The 14636-nt window shown below is 38.6% G+C and overlaps 1 protein-coding gene across 1 annotated transcript in view; it reads left to right on the forward strand.

Annotated features, from left to right (window-relative positions):
* The window catches only part of CUNH21orf91 (chromosome unknown C21orf91 homolog), a 28223-nt gene continuing 13587 nt past the window's right edge, over nt 1–14636 (forward strand). The window contains exons 1-2 of the mRNA XM_032877996.1: nt 1–116; nt 1022–1155. Of these exons, the coding sequence (XP_032733887.1) occupies nt 1029–1155 (127 nt within the window). The 5' untranslated portion in view covers nt 1–116; nt 1022–1028. The remainder of the gene's footprint in view (nt 117–1021; nt 1156–14636) is intronic.

A 14636-nucleotide genomic window follows, 5' to 3' on the forward strand; every position in this document is an offset into this window, starting at 1 on the left:
GGCGGGGCCGGGTGCGCGACTGCAGCCTCCGCGGCGGCCGCCTGCGCTGCGGCCGGAAACAATAGTGGAGCAGCCAGAGCCCCGCGGAACTGCTCCTGCGGCGCGCGGAGCCCACGGTAAAGACCTCGCGCCCCGGTTCCCGACCCGCCCGCGCTTCGGCCCCGTGGTCCCGCGGTCCCGCCGCCTTCGCGCTCCGAGCCCCGCGGCCCTTCGCACTGGTCCGCGCGGGGCGCCCCGACGGAAGGAGGGCGGACTCCGGTCCGCGGCATCCTGAGCGGCGGGCGCGCGCCCCCAACGCCGGATGTGGAGTGGGGGCCTGGCTCCCCGAGGCGCTGAGTCCAGGGCTGACTTGGCCCTTGGACGCCTTCTTCCTGGGGGGGAGTAAGTGCGGGGCGAGGGGACCCCAAGGCACCTCCTAGCCCGGCTTGGACACCCCGGCTCCAGCGGTGCCGGACCCGCACGGGGCAGCCGCTGCCCGGCCTTCCGTGCCGGTGCTTGAGACGCTGCCGGGACCGCCTCGGGTGTTCGCGCCTCCACGTGTATTTTCCTGCCGCGCATCTCCGATAGGAAGCCTCGCTACGTCGAGTTAGCGAACCGCATCCAAGGGTTCCCACAATGAAGTTAGCAAAGCGGTGTCCCGAACAGGTCGTTTTTCCTGCACTTAACAGCGTTAAGTAGGTTGAAAGACCCCTGGCGGCGCCGCTAAGCTCTCTGTGCCTGGGCCGGGATGGGGCAGAGCAGAACCCCCGCAACTGCTTTCCTTCGGATCCCCTCCTCAGCCGAATGAAGTACAGGAATCAGAAAAAGGCACTTGGGCATACGACGCCTATGGCAAGCCTTTAAGTTTTACCAGCTTTGTGTCATTACACAGAAGGAGTGATACTGAAGCGCAAGTATGGCGATGCTGGTTTGATGAGTCTGTCGCATTAGAGAAACAGCATCTTTCTCCTAGAAGTTCCTAATACCACCGTACTGTCAAGTTCTGGAAATTGCATAACTCTCCCTTTCTGTTTCTTAACAGGGGCACTATGAACGAAGAGGAGCAGTTTGTAAACATTGATCTGAATGACGACAACATTTGCAGTGTTTGTAAACTGGGAACAGACAAAGAAACCCTCTCCTTCTGCCACGTTTGTTTTGAGCTAAATATTGAGGGTAAGGACACGGCGGCGTAGATCATTTTATGGCATAAACTTTACTTTTGCTGAACTAGTTTATAAGGTAAAATAAAATTTCTTGAATGGTTGGAAATTGTGCCAAGTATGATGTGTGAAGATCTGTTAAAGATAAGGATTTATGGAAGGGAAGCTGAAGTTCTCACCGCTGTGAACTTAAAAATCTTTTTTTTTTAAGTCCCACAGTACTAATCCCGTTTTTGCTAATCTAAAAACAAAGTATGAGTATTGACTAGTAAACATGTTTTCTGGGTTGAGATCTTATTAAGTTGTCAAGTTTAAAACTGACCCGTGTGGATGGTTTTGTTCTTTACCTTGATGGGCGAATGTAATTGAATTCCTTTGGCCTTCCATGCTGGTACCTGACTGAGATGAGCGAGAACTCTTTTCCCTAGTGCTGTCTTATCTGGGAAAACTTTTTAAAATTTTTAGATAACCTCTTTTCAGTAATCACACACATTTAATAATTTTTAAAAATTAAAAAGGTTTTTTTTTTACATTTCTTAATATTATCTCTGAAAGCATATGAAAAAGAATTCTCCAAATATTAAAAAAATATGTTACCATGTACTATTTGTTTGGATTGGCGTACAGTTGATGCGTGTATGGACATGAATAGTTTGCCCTCAAGAAACATGTGGGAGGTGTTTCTTTAATCTTAATGTTATGGATCTTGATTTTTAAAAAATATTTATGACTCTAAAAAGAATCTTTATATTTTTATAATAAAACCTATAATTATATGATACTCATTTTCCATTTAAGATCATATCGGTTATAATAGTTTTGCCATTTTACTCTCTAGAAGAATTATAGTTGCTGAACATGATCACCGATGGAAGATCTTGAATTTCTTGGGGGTAAATAGAATACATACAACTTCAGCTTTAATGACTGTAGTAATTATAATTAATTTAAAAGGGCTCACTTAGAAATATGATTCTTGTATAGCATCTGAATTACTATGTCCTTAATAATACCACAGTGAAAGATCTAATTTTATGTTCTTTGAAAATAGAGTTGGCCCTATATATTCTTTTACATTGTAGATTTTAATTTGGGGTGGGCAAAGGCATTAGAAATGATCCAGCTCAAACCTGTATTTTACATGGAAGGAAACTGAGGGCCAAATAGGACTGTTCAAGGTTGCTGTAGTGGTGATACCATGCTGTTGTTAGGGCCAGACACTATAATAAAACACCTTACATGGATTACCTTATTTAACTCTGAGATGGCTTCTGTAATCCATTTGAAAGGTGATGGATCCTAACCTTTGAGACCTAAGAAGAGCACTTTGAAGTCACGCAGCAGTAATTGACATGCTGGGGTTTGAAGCCTGGTGATCTGTTTCCAGCATATATGATCTTAATTCCATTGATCTATTGTCAGTAGTTATTTTAGTTGATAGGGCTAATATTAGAAACCCCTTTTCCTGAATCCTAATTAGCTATTCTTGCTACTCCAGCAGCCAGCTTTTCCTAACCAGTGCTTCTGACTAAATCACTAGTGGTGATCGTGCTGTGATAGACTATTTCCACAGAAACCTAAACTTCCATAAGTTGCTTTTCTAGCCTTTTTAAAATATGCCTTTTAACTGTTTTTTTTGTCATTATATAGAGAATATACAAATACTCCTCAGGTACCACTTCTGTAAATATTTCATTTCTGATAATATCTATTTTTTCTTTAAAAGATTTATTTATTTCAGAGAGGTAGCACACTTTCTGAGAGCATGGGGGATGGAGGGCAGAAGGAGCAGAAGGAAAGGGAGAGAGAATCTCGATCAGACCTCTCACTGAGCATGGGCTATATTTCAGGACCCTGCGATCATGACCTGAGCCAAAATCAAGTCTGACACTTAACCAACCAAGCCCCCCAGGTGCCCTGTGATAATGTATTTCTTTTAATTTAATTTTTTAGTTTTTTAAGATTATGTTTATATGAGAGAGAGCATGAACGATGGGGAAGGGGCAGAGGGAGAGGCAGACACCCTGCTGAGCAGGGAGCCCAACATGGGGCAATGTAGGGGTTGATCCCAGGACCCTGAGATCGTGACCTAAGCCAAAGGCAGATGCTTAAACAGGCTGAGCCACCCAGGCGCCCTGCCCCCTGATAATATTTACCTTAATATATAAATAGAAGTTATATGTTGTTGAAATAATAGTTACATTTACTTTAAAAGACAGTTCTCAATTTGAATTACAACTATTCCATTTTGTACTCTACTACACTCAAGATTTTATATTTTAAAATGTGAATTAAACCTTCATGAGGAAACATTATTTTAGAATTAAGCTTTCATCTCAATTTATTCTCAACATTTTTATATTTATTGCAGTGACAAGCTAGTTTTTTTTTTTTTGTTTTTTTGTTTTTTTTAAGAATTTATTTATTTGGGAAGCCTGGGTGGCTCAGTCGTTAAGCGTCTGCCTTTAGCTCAGGTCATGATCTCGGTCCTGGGATGGGTCCCACGTTGGGCTCCCTGCTCAGCAGGGAGCCTGCTTCCTCCTCTCTCTCTCTCTACTTGCCTCTCTGACTACTTGTGATCTCTGTCAAATAAATAAATAAAATCTTTAAAAAAAAAAAAAGAATTTATTTATTTATTTGTTTGTTTGTTTGTCAGAGAGAGAGAGAGCGCATGCACACACAAGCAGGCAGAGTCGCAAGCAGAGGCAGAGAGAATCAGGCTCCCTGTGGAGCAAGGAGCCGATGCAGGACTCAGTCCCAGGACCTCAGGATCATGACTTGAGCCGAAGGCAGCGGCTTGACCCACTGAGCCACCCAGGCGTCCCAGTGAAAAGCTAGTTCTATTATAACCACTTTAACTTATAGGAGAAAAGGGAGGGAAATGAGAACTCTGAATTACACAAAATTTTGCTTTTCATATCAGTATACAGGTTTTTAAAAGTCAATTAAAAAAGTGATAATAAAGTAATCATATACCTGAAAAATAACAAGGTATATTCTTATCTATGTCAGTAAATCTGTTAAAGTCTTTTAAGGTTTCTTTCCCCTGCAAAGCTGTTAGCACAATGCCAATTAGTGAATGTTAGAATGTAAGAGAACTTGTAAAAATATGACATTTAACTTTATTAGTTTGGTGTAATATTTCACAGTATGGAAGTGTTGATCTTACCTGGTTTCTTCGTTTACTAATGGCTAAATTTGCTCTAAAGCATTCTGTTTTCTCTGCTAAGAGACCAGTTAAAAATTTTCTTGAGGAATAATAACAATTTACCTAATTTTGAGTCCACACATTTGTAGTAAGCAAAAATATTTTATGGCTTTGGGATTGCTGATTAGGTCACATCAAAACTGGTCTAATCAAATGGGCTCTTGTTTAAAAGTTGTGTGCATGCATATATTTATAAAATGAAAACAAAAGGAGGAAGAGAAATAACAAGACAGTTAAATCTTACTAGATTTCGTATTCAGTCTGAGCATGGCCTTAATTGCCTTTTTTTCTGTGACTTTATAGTAATTAAAAGGAAATAGTACTTACATTTTGAATACTTCTTTGTATACTTCAAGGACCTAAGAAGTGTATTTGAGAATTCAACTCTTTTAAAGTGCTCATAAGATTGATTTGTTTTTGTACCTGTAATTCACCATTAGAATAATTTGCCTGTGGATTAGAAGACAGATGCATAAACTTCGTAATACTCGTGGCCTATATCCATGGCTTTTAAAACACTATAAACTTGTTTGTGCATATACTCTAATATGCCTCATAGTACATTATGCTAAGATCTCTACAGTTGGTGGCGAAATTACTACCTTTCCCTAAGCTATTGAGCCTGGGAGAAAGTTAGCCCAGGATGGTCAGGAGCCGGTAATGAGACTCAGTTGTACAAGGTAACAGAGTCAAAAATGAAACTGGAGGGGAGAAAGATTCAGAATTCTGATGTTACTTCATGCTGTCTGTTTTCATTTTGTGCCAAAAAGCTGAGCATATAATTCTTAGAGCATCCCTACCTTCCTCTAAGAATTGACTTCCTTTCTTTTCTATGGAGATTTTTTTTTTTTTTTCCTAAGACTGGATCAGTTCCTCTTATGACAAGCAAGGTTCTAGGCTAACTTGATGGTTGGTTAGTAAGCATCACTAATGCTTACTAGTACATCTCGGCATTCTCCCCCTAATTTGTTGAACTTTCTAGGAAATTTTCTAGAAGCCAACCCAAATTCAGATCCTCGGTAATCTTTCTAGCAAGAAAAATCCTAGGTGTTTTCTTGGTTAAAGCACTGGTGAACTTAGTGATTACTGTTAATCTCGTTCTTTCTTGATTCTGTGTCTTTGACCAAAACACTGTTCACATGGTTCGTAGTCAGGGAACAGTTTGAATCTCATCAAGTCCTGATTCGGTTTGGATGTGAAAACTGGTTATTTACTACTGAGTCTGTCCTTAGTTCTTCCATTGTCCTGCTTCTGACATTCCAGGATCTTTCCAGTTCAGTAAAAGGAACCACCCCTTGTGATAGGGAAACTGTGTAAGTAGCTGACTGAATCTGGCATTAGCCTCTTTCACTTGTGTCACATAATGGCAGATACCTTACATTGGTATTAAATAAAGAGAGCACTTTTAAATATAAAACTTACTGTGACTTTTGAACTTTAACTGGGTTATCTTTGATGTACTTAGAAATACAGCCACAAGGTTATTATTTTTTTTTTTTCTTAACTGCCTTTTTGATGCCTTTAAAGTACCTGTGACACTTTAAATAAACTGAATACTTTTTAGTGGCAGTAACAGTAAAACCTCATTATATGGTCAGGAAGAGGAAGGATGGAAGTGGCAACTGGGTTTGGCTGGTGATAAGTTTAAATTGTAGAATTTTGTTTTTTAAAGATTATTCATTTATTTTTTTGACAGACAGAGATCACAAGTAGGCAGAGAGGCAGTCAGAGAGAGAGAGAGAGAGAGGGAAGCAGGCTCTCCGCTGAGCAGAGAGCCCGATGCGGGGCTCGATCCCAGGACCCTGGGATCATGACCTGAGCCGAAGGCAGAGGCCTTAACCCACTGAGCCACCCAGGTGCCCCAAATTGTAGAATATTTTTAAAGAAAAATAATTGAGTTTAGGCTAACAACATCTAATGAAGACTTGGGACTTAACTGGTAAACCATTTATGAGGAACCAGGTTGCACAGTCTTGTCCCTGGCTGCTTTGTTGTTCCAAACTTTCCCTCCCTTTAAACTTTGTTACATTTTCTAATTCTAAAGTCCAGGATGAACTTAAAACTTAGATTGTACACAAATTTTGGTTGGGAAGTTTTATCTGTTAGGAATGAGATCTGGCTGTACATAACAGGAAATCCAGGTAATAATGGTGAAATAAAATAGAATGAATATTTATATCTCCCATATAAAAAGAAGTTGAGTCTGAAGTTGGTATCGTAGCTCCATGATTAGAAGATCTTGAGCTGTTTCTGTTTCTCTATCCCACCTTCCTTACCACATACTTAACCACCTTCAGAGTCATCTGTTAGTAGTCTCCTGCATCTAAAAAGGAGTTTTTCCTGAATTTCCACCTAGTAGTTTCTTACACATTTCATTGCCCTTTAAGAGAAGCTGCTCCAAGTAAAATCAGTGTTTTTCAAAGAAAGGGACAAAGAATATTGAGTAGGCAACAGGCAAAAGCAGCCATAGAGAGGCCTTTCTAGTAATTAAAGGTTATTCCACATTGAGGACAAACTATTTGAGCTCCAGCTCATACCAACAAGTCATACTCTAATGATTCTTCTAATCCTGGAGTTAGAACTAGAAGGGATTTTAGCAAAATGAAGGATTGTATTCTGAGGATGGGTATGCAGCCAGATCACATGTGGACTTGTTGCCAGAAGGCTTTAAGAATTTTCAAGTTTTTGACCTATCTCAGTATATAACATGTAATGATTAATGCTACTGCTCTTAAGAGACACCCTCTCCCAATATTTAACTCTGTTAGAAACTTGTGTGAGGAAGGAAGTTAGAGATTAGAATCTTGGAAAAACTCTTCCTACCTTCTCCCTGACTCTGTTGATGATAGACCAACATGGTAATTCCACCTCCCTCATACCTCTACAAGGAAGATTGCTTTTCTACAACTGGACACATCTGTCACTGCTCCACTTCTGCTCTGCTAATGAAACATGTGGGCCCTGGACTCAGACCTGGCCTTGAATCTTGGTCCTACCATATCCTAGTTGGCTTTTCTTTTCCAGATCTCTAAGTTTCTGTGTCATACTGGTTCTCACATGTAACCAGGAAGAGCAGTTTCATATTTGTATTTCTTAATCTTGAAATTATTGTGCCAGAATCTATTTCAGAAGGCCGAACCCAGTTGTTGCCATTTGTTCCAAGAAGAGTACTTGGCAGAATAACTGTTGGAGCACAGATTTGTTTGTTCCTGATGCTCAGGCTGGGGCTGCACAGTCACCAAAGCGTAGTGATCAGGAGCACAGGCTCCTGAGACCATGCTCCAAAGGTCCAGAAATGCCAGGTTGGGCAGACATTCCAGAGCAGACTGTCGGCATTCAAATTCCCATTTATTAACTGGGAGAACTTGGGCAAGTTACTTATGGGTATCATTACTCTGTCCATTCAGCTAGAGGTATATGCCCATCTAAGTTTTATTTTTTATTTATTTATTTATTTTTAAAGATTCCATTCATTTATTCATCAGAGAGCACAAACGGGGAGCAGCAGGCAGAGCAGACAGAGGGAGAAGCAAGCTCCTGGATGAGCAAGGAGCCCGATGCAGGACTCGATCCCAGGACCCTGGGATCATGACCTGAGCTGAAGGCAGGCGCTTAACCAACTGAGCCACCCAGGCATCCCGCCCATTTAAGTTTTAAATAGGAAATGATTCATATTTATTTTCTCCCATTTAGAGACACAGTATATAGCTAAAGTGCCAGTAGAAATGACTAAGAAGGTGGGAAACCCTCAATTTGCCAATGATTTTTAAGCCGAATCAAGTGTTTATTATAGCTAACAGAGCTCTGCCATCAGGACTAAGAGGTAAGTGGTAGTAGTTCCATTTGTATGTGATGAAATGAAGGCTCTGAGTTCAAGTACAGTTGCCTTAAAGTCACATTGATAGTAAATGACCCAAGGGATTCAGGTCAGGTCTCTCATGTCAGAGTTTTACCACTGTGGGGAATGAACATTTCTGTTTGCCCTTTGTCATATTTTAAGAGCTTAAATTAGAGACCATAGCCTGTATAATGATGCCATTCACTCAGTGGTTTTCCTGATGTTTCTGATTAGTTCTGATAATCTATATAGGTTTTTGTTTTTCTGTTTTTTTCATTGTTAGCATACTCTGTCCTAGGCTTTTTATCCTCAATCTTTGGGCTTTCCTAACCTTTTATATAATGAAAACTAGCAAAATAACTCCTTCCTCCTTTCCCTCTTTTTCCCCAAGCTACACATCAAAATATGCAGCTAATTTTTAGACACTTTTATCTGTATAACCCATAAGTTCTTCACATTAAATGTCCAGATCTAAGCTATTATTCCTACCCTATCCATTATCTCTTTTCAGAATGAGCGAATGAACAAATAAGCGAATTCCCCCTCCATCCCTTTAACCAAAAACATCAGGGCTGGAAGTCAAGCGTGGAGAAGGTGAAGACTTTACAAGCCTAGCTAAAAGATAGGCAAGGTGGCTCCACAAAGAGAACCCAGCTGTATCTTAATTCTTAAAAAGTTCCTTCTCAAAACAGCCTTCCCTACCTTTCACTGCCCCTTCACCCCACCACCACTACTCTCCCCAGTGTTCTTTTCCTCACAGCACCCTTTTCTTCATGGCACTTGTTATAATTATTTACTGTAGTTGTTTGTGTGTGTGTGTGTTTGATGTGCTTCCTCCCCCCATTTGTAATTTCATAAGGGCATGGATTTCTTTTAGAGTCTCTTTTATTTGCTAGTACCTAATCAGCAGCAGCACAAGGACTGTCAAGGAATAATGAGTATCTGACTGATGAGAGAATCAGTCTAAAGGAGACTTCAGAGTACTGTTTTTCTTCACATTTCTTTCCCTTTAAATTGCTCACAGTGAAACTTCTCTGCTGTTTTTCTGCCCTTTTACAGAATTTCATGAGATCTTTCTGGAGTCTACTAAAGGTTTTATGAATCTTACTAATAGAAATTTGTACCATATTCAAAAAAATAAAATGTAGCCAATAATACTAACTGATGATAATTGGCTCTTTTTCAATCAGGAGGATAAACGGTATTTTTCCCCAAAGACTTTTAACAGGGCTGTGTTTAGAAAGAGGATTTCTAGATTCATTTGATATGTTGCATTTCTCTTATTCTGGACACCCCAGCAGAGCAATTTGTGCTCATAATGATGACCCCAAGGCATTAGATGATCCTGAGTCCTTTTTAAATCAGTGATAAAAGCATATTCCTTCAATCAGTAATTTAAAGTTGAAAACAAGGAAGCAGAATGTACAACCCAGAATATCTTAGAAATAGCATCATAATATTATAATTATATAATTATTTATAGAAAAAGGATTAGTTAGAATATTTAAAAATGGCATTCTGGTTCAACTTCAGTTATTTCATCCCATCCTGTGGTCAAAGATGAAAAATGTTTTATGGAACTTATGGAAATAAGTCTAGATTGAAAATCTTTAATATGTAGGTCAAAATTATTCTCAGTAAAGGGATACAATTTTTGTGATTAAAATAATTTAAAACTGTTACTAGAAAGTTGATAAGGAGAAATCAGCTACCCAGAAATAAGAGTAATTTTTCTATTGCATGCAAAGTAATATTGGCCTGTAAAGAAAGAAGACAAAGCTAGGTTTCTCTATTCTATGGAAAAAGTGAAATATCACTCTCAAGTTGGGAAAAGCTAGTTCAACTGTCCGTAGATACTTAAGGCACTTGGACTTTAGATAAGGGACTTAACCAAATAATAGGTATTGTTTGTCAAGTATTATGAACTTTACATGCATTGTTTTATTTCTTAATATAACTGTATGAAGTACTGTGTTATCCCAATTTGATTAATAAGGAAAGTGAGCACAGTTTAGGTAACTAGTCCAAAATTGCACAGCTAACATGTTCAAACTCAGAGCCTCCAGCTCTAAAAACCAAGTTCCTAAATCATTTCTGCCTCCAAAGAAAACTATGCGAACTATTAAAATTTAGTAGATACTAACTAACTTTTAGGCAGAGTTAGAGATGAATTATACAAATGTGAATACTGAGGCAAGGAACGAAATGTGGGTCTCAAGAGACATGTAATTTTTTAAAATTATTTCTACCCATATATTATTTGATTCATCCATGTTCATTGGTATATCTGAAAATGTACATTTCTGTTGACCGAAGAGTGGAGTGATGCTGTCTCCATATAGATTATAATTTCAACAAACAATCTTTCAAGAAAATACAGTTTTTAGAACTCTTGGGTTGGACTGGTAATGATCAGAGAGAAGGGACACACACAGGTGACTGTCTTATCATTCCTGCCCAGAAGAGATTAGCTAGTGGAGCGTAGACTGACATTTGCTAGAATCATGCAGATGTCAGCTGGTAATGAGGGTAGTGGTTCTAATGCTGTTCTCTTCCTCTTAACCATCCAGGTAATGGAGGCTCACATGCCCTGATTAGTCTTTCTCTCAAGAAGAACTAGGGTTCTGAGTAAAGGAGGCAGTCAGTGCAAACACAAGTGAAAATGTTAGCACCATTTCTGGAATCGCACACGATGTTCCTTTTGCTCATCAGCCCCAATAAGTGCCGGGGGATGCTGTGAGAGAGAGAAACGGGTAGTTTATGAGGTGAGTTTTCTAGTTTCTGAGTTTAGAAGATAATGAGCAATGAACTTAACTGTATCAATAGAACATTTTAGAAATATTTAGGACATACATAGAAATATTGCACCTGTGTTGACATTGTAATAATAAAACTTGTAATTTTCAAGGGTTTATTACTAAATATATAAAAACAACATATCTTTATATTTGTATAGCACTTTGGAAATTAGAAGGTACTTTTACAGCACCTTAAATTTAATCTCCACGTTATATAGGAAATTAACATTGTGAATTTCAAATATAGTTGAATTTCAGATATTTTCAAATATATGAAAAATGCATGGGATTGAAACCAAAGTGGCTAACACTGAAAAATTGTGAAAATGTGATATTAACTATAGTTCTAGTTAGAGTGGATTTAAATTATGCTAATCCAATTTGGCACACCATCTGTTAGGCTTTTGATAAGGGGAATAAATCCATTAAACACAGCCTTGGATTTATAGTTTGTGATAAGGGAATGTCGTTTATTTACAAATAATTTTAAATTAGTATATCTATTTTTGGTTGCTTTTTGCCATTACTTTCTCAGTTATATACCAGTAAGGCAGAATAATGATTTGTACATACCAATTAAAATCTAAATATCATAATTAAAGCTATGTGGTTGGGTCCATGGCAATTCTTTAAGCTCAGTTATTTAGTAAATATTAATTGAGCAACTGCCAGAAATTATTCCAGTAGCTGAGGATAAAACATTGAACAAAACAAACATAAATCCCACCATTGCAAAATTTACTTGAGAGGAGGTAAAAGACAGTAGAATAAAGGAATTATATAGCATGTTAGAAGAGGATAAGGGATTATTTCCCTTTATGAGGTATAAATTCAGTCACTAATATATTTTTCTGTGTATTATCTTACTTAAAATTCACACTTAATGTTCATTTCCTATGTAGTAATGTGGAGATTTTAGTAGACACTAAAAGCACCTTCCTGTCTCTATAAAGTATTCTATAAATATATTTAAATGACATTTTTAATATCTAAAACTTGGGATAACTGGTGGAATAATATCTACAATGAATTTAAGGAACAAAAATTGCCAGTCTGATTTGAAAACAGCCCACATGTTGAGGAAGTTTAGTGTCATTGGGGAATATTTCAAAATTAACATAAGATACTTACACATACATAAAATATGTTAAAATTTTTGTATTCTTTCTACTTCCTCATTAGCACTATTAATATTTATCCTGAGAACATTTCTGTTTATTATTATTAAAAAGTCTCCTTTATAATCTTGACTATGTTACTTTGGCTTCTCAGAATATTTTCAGGATATCAACAGTTTTCAACTCAATGTCAAGCAACATTCTGGCTGTATTTCTACTACAAAGTAGAATAAATACAATATAGATAAAATACAATTCCTACATACTGTATCAGAAAGTTCTCCAGAAAACTTTTAGGTTACCAGTGTATTTATTAACTGTGTCTGATGAATACTAGCCATGAGTGTCTTGAGAAAGAAATTAAGATCTTAATTAATCCAGTTAAGTGTAGATATAGAAAAATTTCATGCTTTTTACAGACCGTCTTCTTCCTCCCACTCTTAATTCATTTATTTTCCCTCTCCTCCATTTGTTTTATATTGGGCTTACTCATCATCTTACCTACCTACAGTTATCATCTCTGTACCCTGCCAGATTGACCAAAAGGATGATTAGAAGGGCAGAAATGCTTTTGTCTCCCATATTTAAAAGGAAAAATCAAGTGAAAATTCTTTCTTTCCTTTAAACCATAGTTCTTAAAACAGTAGCGTTCATTAAAGGTCTCCTCTGTCTGTCCTCCCATCTCACTCTTCAGCGCCCTATAATTGGTCACCATTTTCAAAATCTGACATTTAACATTTCCTACTTTCTTGAAATACTTGACTCCCTGGATTCTATGATAAAATATATGTCTTCTTATTTCTATCCAGTTTTCTGTCTTTCCAGGTTCATTGACTGTTATACATCCCTGAAATACTGGTGTTTCATTGAATTTTGTTCTTGTCTTCTCATATTGCACTCCTCGATTTCTTTCACTGCAGTGTCTTCAAGCATACCTTTACTTTACCACAAACACAGTGCCAGGCCAAACCAAATCTTTCTTCTAAGTGCCAGATCTGTACATTCAACTGCTTGCTAGACCCCTCCAGTTAGATATTCTGAATGTGTCTTGAATTCGTTTCTTGAACTAAATTTATCTCTACTTCCATATACACATGTAATTTATATTTCATTCATCTTTTGTTCACATGATACTGGGGGCTCCTTATGCAAAGATTTTGGTTCAGTAGGTCTAGAGTTGAGTCTAGAAATTTGCATTTAACAAGAATCCCAGCTAACTCTTGGGCAGGTGGTCTCAGGAGCAAGCTTTGAAAAAGCACCATTAGTGAATGAAGAGTTCGAGGTTCTTCAGGACTTTCCATGTAGAGTTTTGTAGGTGCATGGATGTATAGGGCAGAAATCTTACCTAGGCTCTGCTGTTCAAGCTGTGTGCTCTGGCCGGGATGATTTTCTGATATACAAAGGCGAATTGGCCTGTTAGTTAGCAACAGGTCCTATCTGCTACCCCGCTCCTTCCACCCACCCTCTTTTTGCAGTCTGTCTTTGAGTTCTATTGGTTCTCTCCCATTTGTTCCCTACTTTTCATTCCCACTGCTATAATTTTGTCCAGGCCCTTTTTCCTCCTTAACCAGTATTTCCTCAAGACCACTTAATTCATTTCATAAATTTAGTCCCTTTATCCCCATCACTGCCCTGCACCCCCAGTTCTCTCTCAGTATTGAGAAAGGTCTTTAAAGTACAGATCTCTTCGTGTCATTCATTGTCCTAGAACTATCTACTGACTCCTTGGCATTTTCTTCAGGTTAAGTCATTAGCTCCCTAACATGACTTTTTTTTTTTTAAGATTTTATTTATTTATTTGACAGAGATCACAAGTAGGCAGAGAAACAGGCAGAGAGAGAGGGGGAAACAGGCTCCTCACTTAGCAGAGAGCCCGATGCAGGGCTCGATCCCAGGACCCTGAGATCATGACCTGAGCCAAAAGCAGAGGCCTAACCCACTGAGCCACCCAGGTACCCCTCCCTAACATGACATTTAAGATGTGTTATGATATCCGTTCAACTGGCCACTTGGATCTTTCATTACTCTTCCAAAGGGGTGCCCCCTCCATCTCTGCCCTTTCCACTCCGGTTCCCTCCCTTTCTTTCTCACTTCCATGTCTTTGTCTAAGTTTTTCCTCTGTTCTAAACACCATTTACTTCTCCTTTCTCCTAATATGCGACAGCTCAACTTTTGGGAGTACATGTATTATATAGAGGAGATGATGAATATAGAAGCCCTGTGGTAAATATATTTAGTATGTGATGCAAATGTTAGTATTTAAATTCAGATATAGAAGGATTCTGTTTGCATTTCATCTCAAAAGATGAAATAGTACTGAAAAGATTCCTGTGATTTGTATATTGAACAGCTTCTCCATTGACAAAATAATGTTTTATGTACATTGAGGAGGCTTGAATTTATTCTGAGTTAACCTTTTTGGGGGGGGGGGAGGCAGAGAGAGAGGGAGAGAGAAAATCTTAAGTAGGCTCCACACCCAGCACAGAGCCCCTTATGTGGCTCAGTCTCACGACCCTGCGATACCTGAGTTGA

Source organism: Lontra canadensis, unplaced genomic scaffold (assembly GCF_010015895.1).
Source record: "Lontra canadensis isolate GAN:19392208 unplaced genomic scaffold, GSC_riverotter_1.0 scaffold62, whole genome shotgun sequence".
NCBI classification, from domain to species: Eukaryota; Metazoa; Chordata; class Mammalia; order Carnivora; family Mustelidae; genus Lontra; species Lontra canadensis.